A 26,453-nucleotide genomic window follows, 5' to 3' on the forward strand; every position below is an offset into this window, starting at 1 on the left:
TTTTTAATCATGGGCTAGTGGTCCCTGTCAGAGTACCTCCAGCAGCAGATATACCAAACTCAAGTGTTTCAGCCTTTTTGGGCACAGAAAACAACCCAACGACCCAGCCATAACATGTGGCAGGAGAAAGGGGACAGGGAGAGGGGAGAGAAAGAAATATATGCTAAAAATGACACAGCAACATTACCAGTTATTTTTAAATGGGCCTCAGCCTTGCAAAGCCTGGGGACCGCTGCTGGAGACTCAATGAACTTTCTCTTGTTTTGCTCATGGTACACTTCTGTGTGGGTGGGCTACCTGGATTTGAAGCAAATAGCGTGAATGAAGTTCTTTCCAGTAAATGAAAAATTGTTTTGCTGAGAGAAAACAAGCACTAAAAAAAAAAAAAAAAAAAAAAAAAAAAAGAAAAAGGTATATGGGTCTGAAAGTGGCACTTTTCTAAGCAAGATTGTAAGTCTATGAAAAAGCAGTGTTCCCCCTGTGAGCCCCATTATATTAACTAGCACGCTTCAGCAATTCAGCCAGAAACCAGCAGGCCAAATACAACCCTACCATATTAAATTTGCTTTCTGTTAGTGATTGAGTGAAGTTATTTGCTTGTGGTTGGACCCATGCAGAAGATAGCAGGGCTGTGGTTGTTAGTGGTTGGAGAAGTCCTTCCTTAGTGCCATTATCATGACTTTGACACCAAAATATGAGATAGGCATACAAGTAGACAACATCTGCTGTGTTAGCAGTGTGCTCAGGTGAGTCAGGGCAGCATCTGACAAATGGTGAGAAATAGCAGGCCCAAGTGCACTACACTACACACTATTCAATTGCACTATAAATTGCAGTATGGTGAAACCTGATTGTCATGGAGTGTCCTGGAAAATGTACCACTGAATAAATCTTCCCTACATCTATTTCACCAGAGCGTTGCTACCAAGCAACTGATGATCTGAGTGCTGACTGATCTGGCAAGTCCTGTCAGTAAAACAGTAAAAGAATCCTTGGTTTCAACTGCTAAATAAGGTATGGGAGAGATGAATGATTTTTCAGTTGTGAGGCTTATATATCTGCAAAGAAATGTTCCCAAAGATATTCCCCAGTGATCAGCATCTCTGATTCATGACAAGAACTTCCAGGAATTCACTTTATTGAAAATATAACCTGGAAAATATACCTGAAAACTAAGCATTTTCAAGGGGCTTTGTTCTGTATTAGTCAGACTTGACAACTTTTGAAACAGGTTTTGGTGTATGAAAATATAATGGTCTTTATTAGTGTAAGATGACTTTTTACTTGAACTCAACAATCCCATTTAGAACAGAGCATACCCAGGATGCTATAAACCTCTACAAACTGGGCTGTCATTGAAGCTCAGGACAGACAAGTAATCCTCCACAGATAATTAGCACAGAAAAATGCTTCTAATCTCTTTGTTAGTTCAGTTGTGTTTTTTTATCTAACAATAAACTAAACTTTAAAACCCTCCATCCTCATACATTTTAACTTAGGCTGCACTGGGCATCTTGTAGTCTGTAGCTTTTTTAGCTGGGCTGTTTTGATTTATGTGTGTGCTGCACATATATGATCTGAAACACTTCTGTCCTCTGCCTATGTGTGCCTATGAGTGCTGCATAAATACCAAGATGTCAGAACTTGGGCCACAATTTATGAAAGCTTTATGTCAGTGGGGACATGATTGACTTTACACACATGCTTAGGTTGCACATGTGGTTGGGTGGTGTCACCTGTCCCTGTGCTGAGATACCCAGGCTGTAGCTCTGAAATCCCCTGACACAGCCTGGCTCTCTTTGAATTTGGTGGGGGTTTGGCCAATGATACTGGGGATGGTTTTGCACATTTTTGCGTTGTGGGAAGAGGCTGGGTGAGGAACTGTGGGCTCACAGAGGTCGCTCTGGCCACGTGTGACTGGGACCATCTAGTTCAGCCCTCTGCAATCAGCAGGGACATCTTCAGGTAGGTCAGGCTGCTAAGAGCATTGTTCAAGCTGCCCTTGAATGTTTCCAGGGATGGGACAGGGGATATTTCCAGGGATTAATTCTCCTCCTGACTGGGAAACCTGGGCCGGTGTTTCACCGCCATAATTGCAATAACCTTCCTCCTCTTCTTCCCCATGCCCTTCCAACTCCTCATCCTTCTTCATCCCTCCAAACCCAGCGAAACCCTTGTGGCTTCTGTGGCTGAAGACGTTCTGTTCTGTTCCCAAAGGACTTGGCGACAAATGGATGAATAGTTTTCATCCAGTTTCCGCGCCGTTATTTGTCGGTGCAAATTCAATCTACGGCAGTGAGTCCCCGCGGGGTGTGACGCCGAGCCGGTGCCGGTGCCGGTGCCGGTGGGATGCCCGGGCGGAGCTCACGGCCCCGGACCGAGCGGGCTGCCCGTGGTCGCTATGGGAACGGCGGCGCGGGCGGGGCGCGGGGGGCGGCGGCGGCTGCCGAGCGGCGGCTCCGCTCAACTTCGGCGGAGCGGCGGCGGCGAGAGCGCTGCCCCGGCTGGGCGCCGGCGGCGGGACGGCAGCGGGCACCGCGGTGAGGAGCAGGAGCGGGAGGAGGAGGGACCGGGGACGCTGCCAGCGGCGGTGGCGGCGGGCGGGGTGCCCGGCAGGACGGAGGTGGTGCCCGGCGGAGGAGACCGCTGTCTTGGCGGAGGAGAGCCCGGGGCTGGCGTGTCCCGGTTCGGCTGTGCCGGCGGGCCGGTTATCGCCCGGCCCGAGCGGCTCCCGGCAGGGCCCGGGCTGCGGCCGCCTCCGGAGCCGGGACAGCCCCGAGCCGGGCGGGCACGGCCGGGGCGCGACCGGAGCGAACGCCCCGTGCCGCCTGTAGAAAGTCCCGGTGCCCTCAAATACCTGCCTTTCTCCGAAGGCCCGGCTCAGCTGCGGGCTAGAAAACAAAGTTTTCGTGTTTTGGAGGGACTTTTAAACAGGTGCCGAAGTCTGGCTGAGCCGAGAGGTGCTGGCTCTTGGCCGGGAGGCTGTGTATGTGGAGGTACTGAACCAAGCCCTAATCGCTCAAAAGCACTGCCGTAAGCCCAGCTGTTATATCTCGTCACCAGGGCTAATCCATACCCCAGTGTGGGTTTAAGCCTGCTGTGCCAGTTTAGAGGGCTTGACTTCAAGCCACGTCCTTCTCCTCCCGGTACCCTCTCCGCTCGCCCTGGGTCCGTCTGTCCGCACAAGCAGCGGGAGCGCTGGTGCCAAGGTGAGGCGGGATGGGTGGGCAGGGCAGGGAAGGGAAAGGGGCCGGGGGACTCCGACAGCTCGCCCAGGCTGGGCTCGGGCACGGCTGCCTGGATCATGGATAAGCACTGGGTAACTGGTTACGTAAGGACAGGCAATCGAGGAGGAAAGCATGGTTTATGCTGCTTTGTGCTTGTGCCATTTTTAAAGTCTCCGATTAGACACCTGTCCTGCTAAGTGTCTGCAGTGGGGAAGTTCAGTGTTTGTTAACCCTAGCGAGGTACCACGAAGGTCAGTCAGACAACTTTAGAGTTATGGCAGTGTAACTAAGGATAGTACAACTGTACAACTCCTAGTGCTGGTACATTAATGAAAACCTATGTGAGTACAGCGCTGTTCACTGCTCACAGAGACTGCTCTCTGTGCTCGCAGGTGGGACGTGCAGATATTGCAGGGTGGAAAGCGTGAGCTTTCCCAGAGCTCTGCCAATGCTGTGGGTGATTTCGATAAAGACAGGCTTAAGTTTTCAAGCTTTAAATTTAGCATTCTTCATTTGGTTGCTAATTTTAGAACAATGTATATTTTTAAGTAGCGCCTGTCACAATGATCAAACTTTAACACTGGTCTTAGTATTCTGCAGTACAGACAAAACTCTCACTATATATATAGGAGTAGCTCTGCAGTGAATCACAGCAGAGTGGGACTTCAGGGACCTTCAGTCAATGTTCTTTCTGGTAGATATCGTAACTAAGGTTCAGTCCTGAACAGAAATGTAAAGGTGTCTGTTATGCATTCTCACTTTATGATGCTATAAGCTACTGCTGCTTTCCCAGAAGAATCAGTCCTCAGTCCGGATGGAGAATGCACATCTCACCTGCCCGTTTTCACAGCACTTGGTCTGGTCTTTGCCATAATATATGAATAAAAAAAAACTTCAGAGCACCAGATGACAGGTGGAATATGCCTTTGGGTCAGAGTTTCAATCTCTTTATATAACTCTATATATGAGTATCTGCGGTGGATGACAGTTTTAGAAACTCCAATCTGTGACATTACTGTGACATTTAATAACATTGTGTAGTTAGTAGTAGAATAGAGAAAGATGAGCTGGGGATATCTCAGAGTTTTAATTCTGAAAGCCTTTTGTATTGGAGCCTTCCATCAGATGCTTTTACAGCATTGTTGCAGAATACTTTTTTCTGGTGGTTTGAATGATTTTAATAACAGCAAAGCTATGGGTTTGTGCTACCTTCTGAACTCTCATTTACACAGCTGAATAAATGGTGAAGAGTACTTTACATCCCTCTCTCCTGACTGGAAACCTGGCTTTGTAGTCTGCAGAGATCAAAGCAAGGTATAGAATTGAAGGCGTGTTTGATCCACCATGGCAAGATCTGAGCAATATATAGGAGTTTTAATAACAAGTCAGTCAAACAGAGCAATTCATTGTGCTTTAACTTCCCGTCTTCTGTAGGTTTAGGTAACAGTTTAGTGTAAGTTTTATGACAGAGGGCGTTTATGGTTGCTACTAGAAACATTGTTTCAAGTATGAGTGAGAAATTGGCATGAAAATGGTCCTGTTTTTCAACAAAGGGAACTCATTTGCTTTGATAAGTAGACAAACTGCAAAATACTGCTCTGCTTCATGAGCAGATTTAAGTAGAACCCACCCTTTTGCTTCTGCAGATAACACAAAGATTATTTTCTGTAGAAGTGTCAGGCATTAGGAGAGCTCCAAGCTATTGGGCCCTTCCTTCACTCTTTCTTTAAGATCTGTAGACTGGATTTTCATCTGGAATAAATCAACAGAGCTCTCATTATTTCAATGAGGCAAATCTGTTTTACATTCGTGAAGCTTTGCTGTAGATCATGAATTTGTACCTGTTAGATCAGCTACCTTTTCTCATTGTGTTTTGGTTAGTGACTGAAAAACATCTTTCTCATTCATACCTGAACTTGGGGCCCAGTTTGCGATGAAGTCTTGTTTATTTACCCCTCTTGCAATCAAAATGCAGACATAAAATGCATTAGATAGACTTGTTTTCTAGAAGATTGAAGCTCTAAGAATGTGTTACAAGCTACACAAGTGCTGGGGAGATAAGAGCAGTACTTTTAGTGTGTTCTCAATTTTAAAGGCTTTCATTAAAAAAAAAAAAAAAAATCTTGTGGGGGCTACCAGCTGGAGAAGATGCGACATATTCACATATATCATCACTGTTGTGGTATTTCCAGAAGGCCACTCAGCCTTTCCTGTGATAGAAACAGTACCACTTTTGTTTCTTTTTTGTCCTGCAACACCTTTGGTTCGCTCTGACTGCCCTCCTGTCACGTTTACCTAGCAGTGATTTTTAGTCATGCACCTTCACTAAAGGCTTAAGCGACTCTGTGGCAACGACAGCAGACAAAGAGCCAGTCCCTTTCCATAATGCTGACAGTGCCAAGCCTGCTGGGGAAAAGTGAAGACAGAAATGGGGCTGCATGCTGAACAGCAGCACGGCTGTCACGCTTTTCTGGGAGCGCTTGTCACACGGGAGCAGAGGCAGGCAGCAGCAGGAGCTGTCAGCCCAGGGCAGGCAGGTCGGACCGTGAGCACAGCCGTGCTGGGGACAGGCAGGCACTGCTGGCATGCAAGGACCTGCAGGGTGCCACTGTGCCCTGTCACAGCTGGCTCGCTCCTGGACACTGCTGTGAGGTGCTCTTGGCTGTCCTTAAACACCTGCAACCACCAAGACTTGACGAAAAGGTTGCATTTAAAGCATTCGCTTCATCCCCTGCACTTCTGTTATTCAAAGCTCCTTGCTTCTTGTAACAGGGTCATGTACCTGGAGATGTTTTAAGTACTGTGGTTCTCAATTTTTTTAGTCCAGAAATAGCTTGTGCCCATCACAACAGAGGAATCAGTGTGCTTATAAAGCAAAACACAGGTTTTCTGCTGTCTGTAAGCAAACCTCTGAATGTCCGCCAAAGTTCTCTCTCTTTATTCTGCAGGTCAGAGTAAGGAATGCTGCTGTGTTAATATCATGGTATTTGCATTGCTTTTAAATTTCTTGATTGACAATCTCTACCTACTGCTTTTTCAGCCTTAATTGCCTTGTAGCAGTCGCAGGCTGAGGTTATAATTATTTCCACTGAGATTACAATCACATGGCAAGTATCTGTAAACACCTTAGCCATCCATGTCACTGAACAAGAAAGGGGATTCCAGACAGATAGGAAATAGAGTTCTTTGGGCCTTGGTAAGGTAAAATTCTCTGGAATTTTATGGAGAGAATAATGGCAAGTAACTTAAGAAAAAATAAAATCACAGAATATCCTGACTTGGAAGGGATCCACAAGGATCATTGAAGTCCAGCTCCTGTACCTGCACAGGACATGCTGAAATGTCACACCATGTGCCCAAGGGAGTAGTCCAAATGGTTCTTCAACTCCGTCAGGCTTGGCACTGTGACCACTTCCCTGGGGAGCCTGTGCCAGCGCCCAGCCACCCTCTGGATGAAGAGCCCTTTCCTGTTATTCAGCCTAAACCTCCTCTGACACAGCTTCAGGGCATTCCCTCAGGTTCTGTCACTGGGTACCACAGGGAAGAGATCAGTGCCTGCCCCTCTGCTTCTCCTTGTGAAAAAGGTGTAGACTGCAGTGAGGTCTCCCCTCAGTTTCCTCTTGTCCAGGCTGAACAAACCAGAATGTGGCAAAGAACAAAGAACAGGGACTGTTTTACAAAGCTATGGTCGACTATATAAATAAAATTGAGAAGGTGTTGGCAGCAGTTTCTTAATTAGAAGTTGCTAAGATTCTTTGGAACAAAATTAAAGTATCTTCATCACAAGAGAAATAGATTTTGAGGTTCATCTTTGATGCTGATGTTACTTCATGCAGATGGAGCCAGCAGCACAGCCATGACCACAATTTCTGCCTGAGCAGCTTGTTAAACATTGCTTCAGTTAGTACAGAATTCAGAGTTGGCTGCAGCCAAATCAATTTCAATCTACCTATGAGTTGCAGTTCAAGCAAGTACACTGAACTTTCCTGGACAATGTAACCCAAACTTTACTAAAGAAGTAATTTGAAACAAATTTTCATGTGCTCTGCAGTTTCACATTATCTCTTTTCCCTGTCACTATGTGTCTTCTAAGAAGTACAGTTATGGGGACAATTTAGAGATTTGACCCACTTTAGAAATAAATTTCCTTGTTTGTTACCCTGTGATCTGGCATGTGTGGAAAAGAGCTAAGTGGGTATCTTGCATGAGCAGACTCTTCTCTCTGACTGTAGCTGTAAGGAACTACCACCCAAAAGAAGGCAAGGAAGGCATTTCCCAGCTCCTTAACCCACTTTGTTACACTTTGACTGGATGGTGATGGATTTTCTGGAAATCTGTCTATAGCTGGGTGACAACCTGTCTATTGACATCACTGGATTATGGATTAGGCTCCTATCACCTAACCCCTTTAAGGCTTCTCCTTCTGCTCCTACACAATCACCACACCCCTAAGGCCCTAGAGAGTCACACAGGATTGTCAGCAGCACTCCTGGACTGTGAAGGCAAAGTTAAACTACAGGAGACTTGTCAGAGGAGATACCTTTACAGAGAGTCCTATTCTACTCTCATTTTTTTCAAAATGCACATTTCCCACCCTCTGCATACTCCTCTCCTATCCCAGAGGGCATTGCTAGCTGGGAGCCAGGAGAAGGATCAATGGAAAGGAATTTTTTATTCTCAGAAGTTCATTTTCTATATGCTAGACTGGCCCTGCTGATTGACTCATGGTTTACCAGAAAGCAGCCCTGCTGTACCAAGTCCTAGCAAGTGGTGATCCAGCCTGCAAGAGCCTGGAGGAGGAGATTGTGTCCAGCAGCCTCCAGCTGGCCAGAGAGCAGACCAAGGAAACATACTGCCTTTGCTGGTAAAAGGGCTAGGAAGGGCAGAAATCATGTTTAAGGGAGGTGAAAAAACAGATAAGGCATGTGAATGTTGATATTTCTGATGAATCTGTGGTGTGCTCTTTGGAACAAGAAGAGGAAATCACCTGGGGAAACATGGGAGAAGGTAAAAATGTGGAAGATGAGGTGAAGTTGTTCAGAGCATGCCCTGCAAAAAAAATGGAGAAAGCATGCAAAGTACATGGAGAAAGCTACAAAGTACATGAGAAAAAAGCAGGAATTGCTGAGAGCTTAGAGAGCAAAAAGGAGTTTTGAAGAAAAGCAAAGCTAACAGGAAACATTTACATGAAAAATTCTCAGATGGACTTACTTACAATTGCTAAAATTTGAAGGAACCCCTTAGAGGCTGTGGGACAGAAAGAGAGAGGTATTACAGACTTTAGCATTGCTAAGGTAAATGTGAGCTTAAATCTCTGTGAGGTGGTTGGTCAGACTTGCAACCAACAGTGTGAGGGGAAGGCTTGTCTTCTACACAAAGAGTCAATGACACCAGAGTCTCGAAATGCAGATCTGTTTCTGGAGTGGAACTTGCATAGACCCCTTGGAAAATTTGCTTAAATAACACCAGAGTAGTTCATCAACTGGATTGTGTCAGCTCCCAGGATAGCCTTTTAGGAGGAATTAGAAAATGGACTAATTGTGCAACAGAAAGATCTGTGTTCAGCTGGGGAAATACCTCTTCTTAAATATAATTTTAATGTGAATGCTTGAAAAGTGTAAATTTGTCCTTTTCCCCAATAAGAAGGTCGGGCTGTAACTTTTGCCTTTCTTTGGCTGTCCACATCTTGCCAAAAGTCCTTTGAGTTTTTCCACATGGGAAAGCCATTTTGAGTCAGTCAATGATTAGCCTGCCTGTGAACTTTAAATTAAAACCAGCAGCCACAATTAGTGAAGCCCACAGTATCTTCTGCAGGCTGCTAAGAGCAGTAGTGGGAAAAGTGGTGGCTTGTTGGACCTGCTAAATAGAGATGGCCAGATGCCAGCTCTCAAAAAGAGGAGATGATGGATGAGAGAAGGGGAAGGAAACAATCTCATACAAACAAGACTCCCTTAGGAACAGCCAGCACAAGCTGCCAGTGTGTGTGAAACGCTTGCATGGGATTTTCCTTCATTTGAAAACAGGCCATTTCAGCTGCCCGTGAGATGCTTTCCTTCCTTTATAGTCTTATCTGGAAGCAGATTTTTCTATGGCGGTTAAGTGAAAGCCCCATTTGGGGTCAGAGGTATCCATGTTTCCATACTAAAAGCAAATCTGCCTTTTACCAGAGCTTTATGAAAGCTCTGGGATGGGGCAAAGCTCAGGTTCAGCAGGCCTTGGTATCAGCAGAGAAGGTATCCAAAATATTTTTCTGTTTATTCTCTGTAATACTAGTGCTGGGTAAAATGGTTCTCACGCAGAGTGCCTTGCTCTGAGGTAGACCTGTGCAACTAAAAACCATAAAGGCAGTAAGAACAGCCCAGGATCATGCAAAATCCAAGTCTCTTAGCTCTCTTTCCCAGTCTGACCACTAAATTCCTCTCTTGCTCCTCTTCTGATGAAACAGCTGGTGAGCTAGGAATAGCTGGAAGGGCATTCCTCAGCTTCACCGTTGTAATGCTTTATACTGATTTAATGCCATTGAAGTCAGCAGAGTTAAACCAATGTGAGACCAGGTCATACCCAGAATTAAAATACAGAAGGGCATGTTCATCTTCATCAGATAAAGTCACAAATGGAAATAATAATGGTACCTGTAACAGCTTACAAAAATTACTGTCATCACAGAAGCTGAAAAGAAATACGAGACTTTAAATTCTTCACAAGAGCTTGTGGCCTGTTATGCTCCTCACTTTTGTTAGTGACACACAAAGGCTGACCAGACCAAGCAAATGGTCTTCATCCTTAATGTCATGATAAGTGGAGGCCCCCATGTAGCATGATCCAGGTTCACGTTGGAGCAGTAGCATCATGGACTTGAAGCTGTCAGCACATTGGTTCCAGCCTGAGTTTGTTGGTGTGTTTTGGACAGCGGCAGAAGCTGGCTCCACGCCGGAGCTCTGCGTGATGATGTGGGAGCTGTTAGCTGGAGTCACCCTGGCGATAGACACAAATGGAAGGACTGGCTGCTCCTCCTCCTCCAGAGCACAGGGATGAGACAGGAGCAGGAGTACTTGCAGCAGCTGCTGTCACAAGGATATAATCACAGCTCAGGCTCCAGGGCACAAGCAGCCACTGCAGTGATCTCTCCTGTGCAAGCACTGTAAACCAGCCCAGGTGTTGCTGTTTATGCAGGCTCGGGAGAGGACCTGCGGCCTGACACTCTGAGGTAGCTGCATCTGTGACCTGTGGAAGCTTTCAGACCTTTTATGTCTGCCTTCTGAAGAAACTGGTACTGCTTGCTGGGAGAGGTAGGATATAGGACTAGAGAAACTAGTCCTTTGATGCACTTTGGAAAACTTCCTGATTCTAGAAAAGCCTAAGTACTAGAGCCTGAAATACTTTCAGACCTGGGACACTGTACAGACTACCCAGGCTTTTGGAGCATTTTCCTTTAATGGTGTGATATATTTACATAGTAGGAACATTTTTGAAAGAGAAAAGGCTGCTTTATGACAAGTGAATGATGCACGGAAGCATCTTTTCCTTGCAGTCACGGCAGAATCCTATTGATCATTTCTCATCCAGGGAGTCTGGGAGCTAGCTCCCAGACTTGGCTCTCAGTCTTGGCTCTCAGCTCTAGTGGGAGTACTGTGTAGTTATGAGCTTTTGGTGATTTTTATTGTCACTAAAGGCCCTAGCCCCCAAGGTGGAAGCTTAAATCAAAAGCATATTTTTCTCCATTTCATGTCTGTCTGTGTCCCAACAGTGAGGATTTGCTCAGACCCTGCAGAATGAGACTCTTTAATCCTTTGCCCTCGTGTTAACTTTTGACGCCATGTCCTGGTTGGGCTGCTGCCAGGAGTGGCCTTTCTGTAATCCCAGCTGCAGTCATTATTTGTGCCACCCCTTCTCCCCAGGGGCTAATGGAAGGGAGCAACAAGGCACGTAAGTGCACTGTGTGAAGAAACGGATGCTGTTTTGCTCCTGTTCAGCTCCCTAGTGCCTGTTTTGGATTCCATTGTATTTAAATACAATAGGTAATAATTTTGTTCCATGCATTGTCCTCCTGAAGGGACAACATGAAGGGATTGGCTGGGTGGGGAGTCAATTCCATCTTTTTCTGAGCTGATTGATGCAATTTGTTCTGTCTTCTAAGTGCTGGGTAACTCCCCAGCAGCAGAAACCTCTCACTTAGAAGTCAAAACAGTATAAACCTTGGTATGCTTTTGCTTCCCTCTCAGCAGCCTCGGCTCCCTTGGCACTGGTGGTGGTGCTGAAGGAGTGCTCCTGCAGCAAAGCAAATGATTGTCATTCAGCTTGTAGAAGGTGGTGTAGCCTCTGCTGCATGCAGCAGCACGTTTGCTAAATAATGGTTAAAGCTGTGTCTGGCCTTGTAGCTCAGGCTCCTGTGAGTGCTGCCCAGGCAGGGGGGAGCTCTGCTGCCGATGTTAGAGCAGCAGCAGCAGCAGCAGCAAACCTACCCAGGTTTATTTGGTTTGTGTGGCAAGGTTTTGGTAGTGATGGGGGCCACCGCAGTGGCTCCTGTGAGATGCTGCCAGAAGCTTCCCCCATGTCTGATAAAGCAAATGCCAGATGGCTCCAGCAAGAACCCGCTGCTGGCCAAGGCTGAGCCCATCAGTCCAGGTGGTAGCACCTCTGGCATAACAGGTCTAAGAAGGGGAAAAAACAACAGAGCAATAGCTGCTGAGAGACAGAAGTGAGGATATGAGAGAGCAACAGCTCTAAATACCCCAAGGTCAGTGTAGGAGGGGCAGGAGGTGCCTCAGACAGTGGAGCAGAGATCCCCCTGCAGCCCATGGTGAAGGCCATGGTGAGGCAGCTGTGCCCCTGCAGCCCATGGAGGTTCAAGGGGATGCAGAGATTCGCTTGCAGCCCGTGGGGGATCCCATGCCAGAGCAGCTGGATGCCCAAAAGAGGCTGTGACCCCATGGGAAGATCACAATGGAAGAGGCTTCTGGCAGGACCTCCTGGAGAGAGGAGCCCATGCTGGAGCAGGCTTGCTGGCAGGACACCATGGGACACCCACACTGGAGCAGCCTGTTTCTAAAGGACCACACTCCCTGTGAGAGACCCAGGCTGGAGCAGTTCACAAAGAACTGTAGCCCATGGAAGGACTGACATAAGTTCATGGAGGACTGTCTCCTGTGGGTGGGACCCCTCGCTGGAACAGAGGAAGGATGTGAGGAATCCTCCTTCTGAGGAGAAAGGAGGTGCAGAAACAATGTGTAGTTAACTGAACACAACCCCCATTCCCTAGCCCCCTGTGCTGCTAGGTGGGAGGAGGTAGAGAATTTGGGAGTAAAGCAGAGCCCAGGAAGAAGAAAAGAGTGGGGGAAGGTGTTTTAAGATTTGGTTTTATTTCTCATTATCTAGCTGTGATTTGATGAATAGCAAACTAATATATCCAAGTTGAATCCGTTTTGCACCTGACAGTAATTGCTGAGTGATGTCTCTCTGTCCTTATCTCGAACCGTGAGCCTTTAAATATGTTTTCTCTCTCCTGTCCAGTTGGGGAATGGAGTGATAGAGCAGCTTTGGTGGGCACTTGGTGGGCATCAGCTTCAACCCACCACACCAGGTCACTTAATCCTGCCTCCTCTCTAAGGATCTCTTGGCTAGAACATAGCTCCCAGCAATCCTTTGACTCCATGCATTGAGATTTTACAGCTAGGGTTGCTGCAAGATCATGCCCTCCCATGAGGGTTCAGCCAGGGGAGCCCAAGTCCCACGTGTGGGCAGGAGAATGCTTCCCCAGCCTAGCCTGGAGGGAGCAAAGTATCCTTGTAACTTAACCCTGACTTAAGTTGTAAGGACTGTGACTCATTTTAATTACAGGGTGAGTGGAAGTTTAGGAAGACAGTGCCTCTTCACCCTCTGTCTCACCCTCTGAGCAAGCTGGCTGCTACGAGTGAGATTCCTCAAGGGGCACAGCACCAATTATTTCCAAGTGATTATCCAGTAGCAATTTTAAAAACAGATTGGAGGGGTGGGGGGGGGAAGAACGTTCTCAGCTGAGGTGTGTTGATGATGGCACTATTCTTCTCTCCCTCTCTCCCTTCAACTCACTCCTAGCAAAGAGACACAGAGCATTATGTCATTGGCATCCTGGTTCAGGTGGAATGAGCCCCCAAACCGCATTTCCCAGAGGAGCCCCACAGAAATGGTGGTTGAAACGCTCATGATGGAGCTGAGCTGGCAGATCAAGCAGGCAGAGAAGCAGCAGCGAGAGCGGGAGAACGAATACCGCAAGATCAAGACCGGGGTGGACTACGGCTGGCTGGTCAGCTATCCAAAGCAGAGCTATGACATCAGCCCTGGAGAACGGCTGCAGCTGGAGGACATGTGCACCAAAATACATCCTTCCTACTGTGGGCCTGTCATACTCAGGTACAGTAAAAGATGGGGTGATACAGACCTTTCCTTTCCCCCTTTCCTCTTTGTGATGTGTGAGGAGAGAGTGAGGGTTGCCAGGACCAACAGAACCAAAACTGGGCATCCTGTATCTTGAGTCGTGCTGGGGTAGCATCTTCATGAAAGAAGGGAAATCTAATGTTTTAAGGCAGTTTAACACAACATCATTTCCTTCAAGAAGTTAAAAAATACCATTTTCTTCTGACATTGGCTTGAGTATTTCATGCTCCTGAGTAGCCAGAGCAGGTTTACCTTGCCTGATGAACAGGTAACATCTCAGTATTGTGATGGCTTTTTTTTCACTTCAGACTTTAGAATCTTAGAGAAATTGAGGTTTAAAGGGACCTCTAGAAGGACGCATTTCCACCTCCTACTTGGAGTAGGGCCACCTTCAAAGTTAGATCAGGTTGCTTAGGGCCTTGTCCTGCCCATTGTTGAATATCTCTGAGGGCAGAGGTTCCACAGCCTCTGAACAACCTCCTTTGGTGTTTCCCCGCTCTCACTGGAGCTTTCATTCCTCAGTTTAAGCTGTCCAGCAGGTCTATTGAGGCACTTATCCCCAGTGTCCAAACTAGCCAAAAGGTGCCATTATTTTTTCAGCCTGTGAGCCAGGTATTCCCAGAGAATGTCTCCCTTCCCTACCCTCCCTCTTCACCTTAGACATGGAGTCATGGGATGCAGGTGGGGCACACAGCTGGCTTGAACAGCCAAGTGGTGCTTCTGATTTCTGCAGTGTAGTTGTAGGCACAGCCTCTTGGGCTTGCTGTTGAGCCTTTCAAGTGCTAGACTTAGGATTGCTGCCTGCCAGCTGAGTGGCCTCCTGTGAAAGTGCCTTTAGAAATTTATCTAAACCTGCTGTAGCATCCAGAATGGAAGGGAAGGGTGTGGCTCTTTTCCTTTTGGGGTGGCTGCTATAAGATAAACTCTTGCACTTGGCACAGTGAAGGCAAACTTGGCAAAGTGAGGAGCAATGACTCTGAGGTGCACCTTAGCCAAAGGAAAGTTGTGAAATGTGCCTTTCTAGTCAACTTCCCCTGTTCCAACATCTTCTTCATTTGGGATTAGAGTGAGCACTGTCCTTGCAGGAGGGCTCTCAGGACCCTGCAGTCCCTCACTGCATATGCTGGCTCCTGTTTTCCTTTAAATAAATGAATCTATGGCCTCTGACTTGCAGCTGTAAAAGTGCTGGAAATGGCTGGTCCTCTGTCTTACAGTGGACCTGGTGGATGTAGCCAGGAAAGAATGCCAAAATTACCTCTCCAGCCCTCATCTTCCCTGAGGCTGAACCTTGGAAGCAACCTGGCACGCAGAGCCTTGGCTCTTGCAAAGATTGCCATGGTGGCAGGAGCAGAGATTTGGGATCATTCAGTGACCAAGACCTCTCCAGTGAAAATTTGCTGGGAGCAGCACCTGCCTTGTATTTGTTTAACTCCAAGCTATGCTGTAAACAAGCCACTTCAAACCCTTGGGATTCAGAGCTATGTTTACCATCCCCAGGGCCACTGAGCAAGGCCTGTCTGGCAAACAGGTTATTTCCATGACAGCAAGCTTTGGCTGCTGGAGCGGGGAGGCCCCAAGGCTGATCCTCTTCAGAAAGGTATTAAGCTGAGCCATATAAAACTTGCTGCTCTGCTATTTTTTTTTTTTCCTAATTGAGACTGATCATGCAAGATGTGTGATTTCAGTGCAGCTTGTAATGGTTGTTCACTGCTGTTCAGGATCCAGCATACTGATGGCAGTAGATAAATGTACTCAACAACGTTGGTGGACTCTGTGTGGGCATGATTGAAAAAGGCTAAAACTATCCTCTTCAAACTCCTCTTACAAATAGGGTGCTGTCATAAATTGTATTACACTATGATTCAAGAAGTGGCATGTTCTACAGAGCTCACATGGTTAGCAGAGCCAAAAAAAAAATAAAGAGGATTTCATAACTTTTGTTGTTTCAATTCTGTGATTGAGTAGGGACTGTCACAGCCACAAAAATGGTGGAACTGGATTGCATCAAAGGTCTGGCTGATCTGCTGTGCAGTCTGTAAGTGACAGAGTGGCCAGTGGCATCAGAGTAAGGAAAAGAGCAAAGGAAAGGAAGAAAATCCAACAGTAGAAACAATTACAGCTCATATACAACACCCAACTTACCAGGTTTTGTAACTGTGAGACTTTTGGACCCACAAGTGGATCTTCTGTCCATAATTGGTGGATGTGGGTTTTTCTTTCAGTTGTTTAGGTTGTGGAGGCTTTTCTCTTTTTGTACACATGTAAATTTATAACATTTTGGCACCCTGTAGCAGAGTTCCACTCCTGAACTACAACTCTGTTATAAAATACTGTGTTTTGCTTGTCTTAAGCTAATGTGTCCCAATTTTATTAAACAATCCTTTCATCTTGTATTGGAAATGTTAAGAGTTGACCCTTCTTCTTTTCTACCTTCTAATTGAGAGCTCTGTCATTCCATGGAATTTTCATTACTGATGAGGAAACAAACATAATGGGGCTTGCCATGTTAGGAAGTGCAAATGTACAGCAGAAAGAAAAAAACAGAAAAAGCCTGCAATTTAAATGGAAGATAGCCAAAACTGGATAAATTCTCTTTGCAGAAAGTGAGATAAGATGGAGATTTTAGTAACTTCCCCAAAATTTCACAAGATGAGTATAATAGGAATGCAATGAAACCTCCATATTTCCAGTGAAGTACTTTAATAGCAAGATCATTGCATTGCTGATGTTTTCTCTCAAGTACTCTGTGACTTGCTAATATGGACCAGGTTTTAGAAAAATCTTCCACAAAAAAAAAGTTTGTGAGCTTGTACTGGGAAATTGAAATGCAGAGCGTGTACACTACCAAAGTCCTTGGTTCTGACTGAAATAGTCAGCTTGATCCTTTCCCTTCCATTTTAAATATTTGAAGAGCTGAGGTCCTTTTTGAAGTCCTTTTTGCACTCGACAAGCACATAATTCTTAAATAACACAAGTAGCAGGCATCTTGCAAGACTGCAGAGTTTGTTTTGTTTGTGTCATGCAAGGTCTCCTTCTTTGTGAGACTCTGAGTTCATAGTCAAAGCCAGAACAAAACATTTTTATATGAGTTGTCAGAGATGTCACTTTGTTCTCTAAAGGTTTAAATGATTATCCAAATTGTCCTATTCTCTGGGTATGGACTCATTTACTGAGAGGCAAAATTTCTCCAAATTTGTTTCTTTAGCTGTGGAGGAGGCTGGAAAGGAGCACTTCACAAATGAAAGGGTTTTTTTCAGATCCAGATTGCCTATTTTGTATTTTGGGTCAATAGAAACTTCTCTTTGAGTCTCTTGGAATTCTAGAAGGATTCAAATACGCTGCAAATAGCAGATATCTGGAGACTCTGATTCACCTCATGCAAATAAAGCCATTGCATTCATAACCTAACCTTAGCTTTAGGTTACTGGGTTATGAGATTGCTGACTATTTAAAATTAAATCCTGAAGCCAACTGAAGGAAATGACAGTGAGTTTGGTGGGGTCTGTAGTATATAACAGCAATGGTTAAACTGAACAAGTAGAATAGTATGTTGCCAATAAAAAATTCTAGATTTTTCCCCATCTTTACTCAGAGCTTTAACCCTAGTCAGAGCTTGTTAAAGTCTGTTTAATTTCTTTCAGTTTCAGCAAAAGTGAAACAGCTGGCTTCTGTCCTGTGCCTGGAAGGAAACAAAAAAACTCCCTAGTATGGAAATGTAAACCTGCATTTTGGTGATCTGAATTGTTATCAATATCACAGGCTAAGGACTGTAATTTTCTAACGATTGTGTATAGATGAAGTGGCCTTCCTAGTAAGATTAAATCTAAGACAAATGACTAAAATCAGAAATGGATTTATTTACAATTATGAGCTTAAGTTTGAGGTGCTGTGATATGAGTGTTGCAATTAATGTGAATGCTGTAACTCTTTGGGAGTCAAGGAGCCTTCTCTAGCAAAGCTGTTCGTAGCTTTACCCTATAACCAGAATTACTGCTCAAAATATAGATTCAGGAGTCAGCAGTTAATTATTAGCACTAAGCAACCCCATGTTTTCTTTGAATGGCTAAATCTACTTAGAGCCCTCCATTCAGATGGGCTCTCAGGAATACCCTGAACTATAAGCACATTGTTTAAGTCCATGGACTTTCATTGGATTTAACAGGTCTTTAAAGTTCAGGCTGTACTTAGGGAACCTACTGTACAGGAAACCTACAGAATAACACAGGCAGGTGACAGTGCTTTAAAAAGCAGTGCCAGTATGAGCCAAGCACAACCAGATTCTTGAAATCTGACAGCTCTATGAAGCAATGGAATGGGGTCACAATTTAAAGAACAAATTTGTTTGAACTGTGATTCAAACACTGCCTGGACTGGGGAATGTGCTCATCCCTGTGTATGCCTATACATCCTCCCCAGATCTGTGCTGGTTCAAGGTGAGTTTTTGTCACATCTCAGACTGTGTGACTTGCATGATGTGTTCCAGGATAGTTACCAGCAATTCCATAGATTGAGCCACAATTAAGATAGAGAGCTCTGCTTTAATGATGAGTAAGGAAACCCTGTTGAAGTGGTTCTGGACATGGTTGTGCAGTTGCCTGGTTTGAAACTATCCCATGCAAAAACACAAGGGTGTTAACCTGTGCTAGAAGATAGATGAGCCTTGTGCAGTTTTGTGTTCTTAACCCCACTGAGCAGCTTTGTGAGGAGTTTGTTTCCCAAGATACAAGGCCATGCTCCTTGATTCCAGTGGTTTTCTGTTTTTATATACTGGGTGCTCTGTGCAGAGAGCAGACTGCTGAATCATCCAGCACATTAACTGATGCTCACTGATACTTGGAGAAGATGGCTTTGGTTATGTGTAGGTGCCTGCAGCAAAAACTTTTTATTTTTCTGATACATAAACTGGTTTAGCTGGAGCTCAGCCCTGATAACCTGTCTATCTTTTCTGTTGAGAAATATTTGTGATCTGTACTCCTTTAGGACTTCCTACATGAGCTTGTCCCTTACACAAACGTGCTGGTACTGAAGTTAGGTGGGTATTGATAAAGGGGTGAAGTTAGTTCATTCTGTTAGGGGAGAGAAAAGGATCCCATTTCCCTTCTCCATCACAATCAGGGTGACTTTTCATTGTGTAACTGGCAGACAGTCTTTTGGCTTGCTTTCTCTTTGTTTCTTAGACGTGCTCAAATCCTTACAAAGTAGTTTTGGTGTTGGTCTTGAAAAGTTAGAGGTAAATCTTAACAGCAGACTGGACAAAACTAAGCTAAGCAGAGTGCAAAGAGGCAGATAGCTGTGCAGGTGGGAAGTCACCCTGATTTCAGAAAACTATTTCAGCTGGATTGGTTGGGAGTGTTATCAGCAACATGGACCATTAGCATTAGAGCTGTCTGCTCAGGGGTTATATTTGCTGTCATATCATCTATTTCCCCTCTTGTTCCCAGAGCAAGGCACTGGCAGTAATAGCCTGATATGTGCTGCTGCCTGCTCTGCAGCCACAATCCAGCAGCATGACACACAGCCTCTGAAAGTGGAGGCAGTGCCGAGGACTTTTGGGTGCACAATTGCCAATACAAAAGAGGAGGATGTAATGAGATATATATATATATATATATATATATATAATGTGACAGTGCCTCTCTTTAAAACACACATTGAGATAAGAAACCAGAATGACTCATTTTAGTTCACCTCTGCAATAGACATCCTTTGAAACTACTTTCCCTGGTATAATAAAAATAATAATAATGTTGTGAAGACTTCTGTGGACTCACCTGTCTTTGCTTCAAATAGGATAAAGGGAAAAATGTATTTATTGTGAAAACTGTATTTTGGGCTCTTTGATAATGCAACCAAATTGCCTCCTCAGAAGGCAGAAAGGAAGTCTGCAATGTCCAACAAATCCCAGTTCCTGCTGTTGTCTGCTAGCCCTCAGCAAGAGATTGTCTATTGCCCTTCCAGCCTCTGCACAATTCAGTTTGGCATCACTGTGGCAGTACTTAAATACAGCACCTCAGAGGCTTTTTGCACCCAAACACTCCAAGTTTAGAGGTTTTGTGAGGGGGCAGAGGAGGGAGATTAAGAATTCATCCAAAGCAACATTTCAGTTAAGGAACATTTTGGTGACTTTGGAAGGTTTTGTGTCAAACTGCTCTGGCTTGACACTGGAAGGGACTGGTGCTTCTGCTGACACTGAGTTCCCTCAGAAAGCAACACTGGTGTCTCCACAACTGTACCCATAGCTGCCAGTACTTGCTGGGAGAGAAATAGCTAGGATACAGCAGGGTGTCACGATGTGTGTCCAATTTCAGGCCTTCACAGTCGGAGTCAAAATATATAAATATACAAAAAGTCTTTCTGGTTTCTCTTTGGCTTCCTTTCTGTCCTTATTATCTTGGGTATCCTCTGTCACACCATTAAGGTGTGCAATTCCATATGTGCTAAACTCCTTCTTACATTCATGGGGATTGTCAAAAACCCAAGAAGCAATATCTTATTCTATCAGCTTCTGCTGTATTAGGCTTGTACGCTTACCTTATACACTTTAGCTTCCCTGCAGTACAAATACCTGGATTTTAGTGAAGTACTAGTTTATTAGCTCTATGTCTCCTTTCAGGTATAATTTTTATGTTAAGAACTGATTATTTATTAGAAGAGTAGCCATATTACCATTTGTCACAAATGCATACTGTTACAGAACAATCAGAGTATCTATGTGACCAGTGTGTGAGCCTTGGCAGTGTATCCCACACTCTCCAGGCAGGGGACAATTCACCCCACAAGGTGTCAGGAATGCCATAATCTCTTCACTGCTCAGCCAGTGGCCCATTCAGCGGCTTCATGAAAACTATTCTGCCCTGCATCTTATCTTCCTCACCTGCAAAATAAGCAGTGGTGATTCTTCACTTCCTTGGTATTAAGCTAGCTTAATACATTTCAAAAAACTCCACTTTGAGCTCTTTGTTGAGAAGGCACTGAAGTAATACAAAGTTATCTAATTAGATACAGCATTGTGCTGCCAACCAAGGTGTTGACTGCTGAGCCAGTCCATTATGTGACAGAAATCCATAGGAAGATGAAACAGCACTTCACAGAAAGTTAAATATTGAAAGACTACCAAAGAAAGTGACTGAATTTTCCTTTGTCTAGAGGCCATTGGGTAATGCTATGGGGAACAAGAACGAGAAATAGGGAAATTTTAATGGAGCTTTCCCTGGTCTATCCTGAGCTTCTGGTAAGCTGCAGTTCAGGGACTACTTTGAGCAAGGGTGTGCATTTGGACAATCAGCAGTGATGGGAACATTTTCCACAAAGTTGTGCAATAATTTTGCTTCTTAAGCCATTGATAGCACTGAGTTCTAGATTAATAGGTGTTGTGTGAAAAGAGCACTTCCTTCAGTTTCAAACTTGCCTTCTAGCTTTGTTTTGTTCTCCCTATTATTTCTTGTGCTTATAAGAAACAATGATTCATCACTTCCTTACATTCCCTGGCTTGCTTGTAATTTTAGAGACCTTGGGCATACCTTCATGGCCCTTCCTTGTTGTTCCCTTCAGTCCAGGGAGTCCCATTTAGCAGGAAAGTGCAAGTTCCAAGCCTAGCACAGCGATCTGGCAGCAATCCGTAATTTGATGTTTTTAATCAAAGCTGTGCCTTGACTGTGCTTCCAGGTTCAGGCAAGTCGTTGCAGAGTACGAACCAGAAGCACAGGAAGTATCCCGGCTCTTCCGCTCCGTCCTGCAGGAAGCTGCTGAGAAGATCAAAGAGGAGGAAGAGGCCAAGAAGCTTGCAAGGCAGTGGAACACAAAGAACAGAACCAGCCTCTCCTTAACAACATTTAAATCTCGGTCCAGGATTTCCCCATTCATCAGTGACATCAAGACCATCTCTGAGGATGTGGAACGGGGCACCCAGCCCAACAGGAGGGTTTGGAGCATGCCAGAATTTCGGAACACCAAGGATTTCTGACTCTGTACTGAATAAGGTTTTTAGACACTGATCTTTCAAAATCCCAGCTAACCCATTTTTAACTCTACTGTTTCTTCTTTTTTCCATCTCTCTTTCCCTGCCTGTCTCTGTCTTGGAAGCTGTGTCCGTAGTAACCGCTGCCGATGCCTGCAGTCTGTGACACGATTTATTTATTACCAAACATGGTAGTCTTTCCTTTAACTCAGTAGCTATTCAGTAACCTTAAGGGCAAGGCTCACTTGCTATCTCATTTTTATTACTGCTTTCTTGTGGAAAATGAATTAGTTTTGCTATGTATGTCTTCTCCCTTTCCCCTCCAGCCTGGATGTAGTTATCTATAAAAACCTGGCTCAAGCTACTGAGAGCTGCTGGCTGGACCAATCTTGCTGAAAGCAAGACAGCCACTTAAATGAGTGAGGCTTGCAGGATCAGGCTTGTGAGTTAAAGCTAGTATCTGATTTGGAACTGAACTTCCTTTTCCAACTAGCCTTCTTCAGTGCTACAACAAACTTCACAGGTAACCTCAGCACTGCTCTTGATCTGCTTTTTTGCTGACAGTTCACAATCCAGCCTGAGTAGAAGCAGACCCAAGCTTTTTGAGATTAAAGACCAATCATGTTCAACAACCACCAGTTTATGCATGTTCAAGTTTCTTGGGTATTTTCTCTCTTGTGGAGGCAGAACCCCCTGAACCTTGCACGTGCAGAGTAGATAGAAATTTATCAACCTGCTGTGTAGATACACAGGTGGATATCTCAGTGCAGTGTCAAGTGCTGTTCTGGGGCCTCAGTGCTCTGTGTTGCTGAGCCAAGTGCTCCACCCTACACCCCAGAAATAAATCAGTGGGCTGAAATCAATGTTTATGGCCAATCCTGAAAGAGGGCTGGAGTATCCATTTAAAGGGAAGGGTGAAGGGAACATCTCTCATTCCTCTCTGTACAGTGGCAACAGCTGAGATCACCTGAACTTTTTGCTGCTGTGAGTGATAGAAGTGCTCTGGCAGATGAAGGTTCTTCCGAGACCTTGAAGAGACAGGAAAATGCCACTAAGAAAAAGCTGCTAAGGCCCTAACCCAGCATCTTTAGGGAGAGCTCTCACCAGCAAAGGGAACAGTAGGGCACACTGTGAAAGTCAAGTGTCCTGCAGAGAACCCAAGGGCTAGGATGCTTTGTGGTGACCAGCGGGAGATGGGGAACAAAGAGAGGGATTTGCTTGTATGACTGGCTTTTGGGGAATCATCTCAGTGGGATATAGCCTCCTGGAGGACCCTGTAGCTTTGTTGTTCTTTTGTCCGTTTCCAGCTATTTTTCCCTGGGGATCTTTGCAACAGCATGTGGGTTCTACAGCCAAGATTAAAACCCTTTGAAGCTGTGCCAACTCTGGGAAGAATTCCAGTACATGAAATCTATCCTAGACTAGAAATGTGCATTTTCTTCCAGAGATGGAGGAAGGCAGCATAAAACAAAGATCAAGATCAACCCCCTAAGAGCTCTCTGAGACTGGGATTCTGACTCTTCCTCTCTCTCCCCTCTGGGCTATGTAAGATTGAAGACAAGGCTTTCTTACTAGCACCAGGCTGAAGTTTCTATCCCTTGGTAAACATTACTGCCAGCAACCCTCCTAGGGAGAGAAAGCAGCTCATTTTTAATCAAAAAGTCAGGGCTTCCAAATACAGCATCCAGTTTGGGACAGGCTGTTTCAACTCTAGGTCAATGAGGGAGAGTTTAAAGCCTTCTGACAATCAGCTTAGTGTTTTTCAGCCATATGTCCTTGTGAAGTAATGTGATTGCATATATGAAGTAAAAACCAAGGCTTGACATACTTAGCATAGCCTTAGCTGTCTAGAAGATGTAGGATCTCTAGCAAGGGGTCATCACAATTTGCAGAAACAATTCTTGTTTGGAAAAGGGTCAGCCCTTTTCCTTTAAATATATTTGCAAGCCACTGTATGGTACTGAAGACAGATGGGTTCATGAATTTCATGCTGCAGCTCTGTATTCATTTTATTTGCACTTATGTTCTGTTTGACACCTTCAGTATTGACTGTGCTGATGTGATGTTTGATGGACTGCTGGGAGACACGGGACATTCTGACACACTGCCACAAAGCTCTTTGTTACAGCACAGTGTCAGTAGTATGCTCACTCTTTCTTAAGGAGAATCAGCAGTAAGTAACTCCCCTGCAGCAATGTACTAAGCCAAGGAAATCACTGAAGGGTGTTCACACTGTCACAGCAGCCTGTGATCATGCTGTGCCCTTCATTAACAACTTCCAGCTGGCAGACACCATTCTCATGCAGCAAAGGAGACAGATCTGATCTTTGGTCAAAGCCCTGCATGTTATGGAGGCCAGGCTGTGGCAGTGTTTGTAACAGCTGTTTTACCCCAACTTACCTATCATTTCTAATTCCAGAATAAAATGTAATCCAAACTCTTGAACAGTATCACTCTCTCTGTGCCACTTCTGGAAGTTACACTGGGCTCACACTAGGATCTGATGATAGAGGGATATTCAGATACCAAGCTATGAGAGATCTATTATTCCATGCTATCTAGTATTCTTACAGGGGTAGAAGTAGTACCATGTTTGCCTGCAGCCAGCTGCTTGGAGACTGACTGTGAGCTCCTGCATTGTGCATGCAGCAGCAGGCACTGAAGCAGAGCTGGAGATGATCAGGGTGCACAACTGCTGCACTGCTTGTGCTGCTTGTTTTTCTTAGAAATGCTGTAGACTGAACCTTAAATGATCCCCTGGTCTCAGCATGCGCCAACAACTATGTACTCATGTTTGCCTTGTCCTAATTCCACATTTGGCATGGCTAAATTAGTGTCAGTTCAAATGAGGAGCAGGAAACTCCTGACTGTCCCCACGTACAGTGCTATGGTCTATGGCATTGGGCACACACAGCAGGCTAACCAGATTGTTTCTGGCTAAAACCAACCCAAATGATCCATTTCAGGTAGCTCATAAACAACAAATCTGGACTAATGGTGGTCTGAAATAAACTCTCATGAAATTTGTGTAGTGTGAAGATCAGGTCCTCATTGGTAACTATCTGACTCTACTGCTCTGCTCTTCCTGGGCTGCATTACTTGCCAGTGTAGAAAAACAACAACTAAAAAAATCTTGATGAGACCCTCTGATGTTTTTAGCACCTCCTGAGAATTTGTCCTGTGTCTTAATTCTTTATGGAGAATGAAATGTTAACTAGCAGCACATCATCACGAACAAACAGAAGTGAACCGAACAAGAATCATTCTAAATCCTCAAACATGCTTTCAGAATGGAGCAAGGCTTTTGGTATCAGCTCAGAGCATCACTGTTGGCCCATTGCTGACAGTGTTGTGCTGTCCAAAGGACACTGCCACACCCAGGAAAAAGCAGTCCTACACTTGCTATACCTTCTTAAAAGTAATAGCAGCAGCTCAGCTGCACTGCTCAGCTTCCAGGGGCCAGCACTCCTTAGAGCCACTACTCTTCTGAGGGAAGCTGTGCAGCCCTGCTCCTGTGGCTTCTAGAGATGAGCCTGGCCACAGGCTGTGTCAGCCAGAAAAGATGTGCAGGCAGGAGCTGAGGTTCCTCACCCACATCAGCACAGAGTTCAGGCAGCTGTCATGCCATGGGGAAATGGAGTAAGCTCTGAGGGAAATACCTGCCCACTGACACAGCACTGTTTATACATTTCAACACAGAACCTTAGAGAATTAAAGCCAAGCTGTGGAATATAAACCAATTTATTTGTACTTGTTGTCTTTAATTAAAGATCTCCTGAAATATAATCTGTCTATATCTAGCCAAACACAACAGCTGTTCCACTGCCCTACTGTGATGTATCAAAGCAGGAAGGCACAAATGGTAAAGGCACTTGATCTAAACAAAAAAACCTCCATCCTCTCTCTACAGGCTACACATGCAACTGCCCACCTTCTATCTTGCTACCTCTACCATCAGATCTCAAGATCCAAGGTGATAAATAACCAGGATTAAGCAATTGCAAAGGACTGAAGTTCTCTGAAGCTACATGGTCTGCCGACACAACCTTGAATTGAAGTCTTCATCAACGTGCTTCCGAGCACGTCTTACATTACCCAGTATTACCACAAAATGAGATGATATGAGAGACAAAATGGGTGTTTTGTCTCCAGATACTTTTGAATCATTCTGTTGATTCCATACCTGATCCTGTGTACTGGAACACTTTAATAGCAGCAGATGGCCCCAGATGGCTCAGGGCTCCCTGTGCTAAGCATCATATATACAAAGCATGCATGTGTTTAACAAAAGGGAACCTTTTTTCCCCCCCACATGAGGTATTACTGAAGCATGAATTGCATTGCTTAGCACATCCTGCACATCAGACAGACAAGTGGTTCCAAAAGGGGACTGTGAGTTCAGGGGCTTAGTAAGCTCTAGATGCAGCCTATAGCACAGGGCTTGAGTTACTCCTTGCCAGAAGCTGTGGACAACCAAATCTGTGTTGTTGCTTACACTGCATCCCCCAGACATTGCTATAGGCCTCTCCCAGAAGGAAAACTACAGTTTGACTGAATGGCCACTCTGATATTCCTGTGTTCTGCTACACCTCCCTGCTAAAGGATATGGTACTGTAGTTTTGCCCAAAAAGCATTCTTGGAAGAACTGGACTGCATCAGCCACAGCCTTTTTGGTTGTGCTCTGCGATAGAGGAAGGGCTATTAGACCTCCGTTAGTTCCACCCACCTGTGCCAGGCAAAGACATCATAATTTCAGTGCCTGCCTTTCCCTGGTACTGCTGTCTGTGTGTGGGCTGTTGGCACAAGGGACCTCTTGTTCCCTTTGCGTGGTCAGACAAACTCAAGCTGGCTTACAT

General features: G+C 45.1%; 1 protein-coding gene across 4 annotated transcripts; it reads left to right on the top strand.

Moving 5' to 3' along the window:
- The first annotated feature begins 2,457 nt into the window (after positions 1-2,457).
- On the top strand, positions 2,458-25,334 carry RD3 (retinal degeneration 3, GUCY2D regulator). Of its 4 annotated transcripts, XM_015621909.1 has the most exons (4): positions 2,488-2,540; positions 3,064-3,209; positions 13,302-13,616; positions 21,306-25,334. In XM_015621909.1, the coding sequence occupies exons 3-4, from the start codon at positions 13,321-13,323 to the stop codon at positions 21,601-21,603; spliced, it is 594 nt and encodes a 197-aa protein (XP_015477395.1). In that variant the 5' UTR covers positions 2,488-2,540; positions 3,064-3,209; positions 13,302-13,320; the 3' UTR covers positions 21,604-25,334. The 4 variants fall into 4 exon arrangements, with proteins under 4 accessions (XP_015477397.1, XP_015477395.1, XP_015477394.1 ...); XM_015621911.2 differs by lacking the exon at positions 3,064-3,209 and having other exon boundaries at positions 2,458-2,540; XM_015621908.2 differs by lacking the exon at positions 2,488-2,540 and having other exon boundaries at positions 2,780-3,209.
- The last annotated feature ends 1,119 nt before the right edge of the window (positions 25,335-26,453 follow it).

This window comes from Parus major, chromosome 3 (assembly GCF_001522545.3).
Source record: "Parus major isolate Abel chromosome 3, Parus_major1.1, whole genome shotgun sequence".
Lineage (NCBI taxonomy): Eukaryota > Metazoa > Chordata > Aves > Passeriformes > Paridae > Parus > Parus major.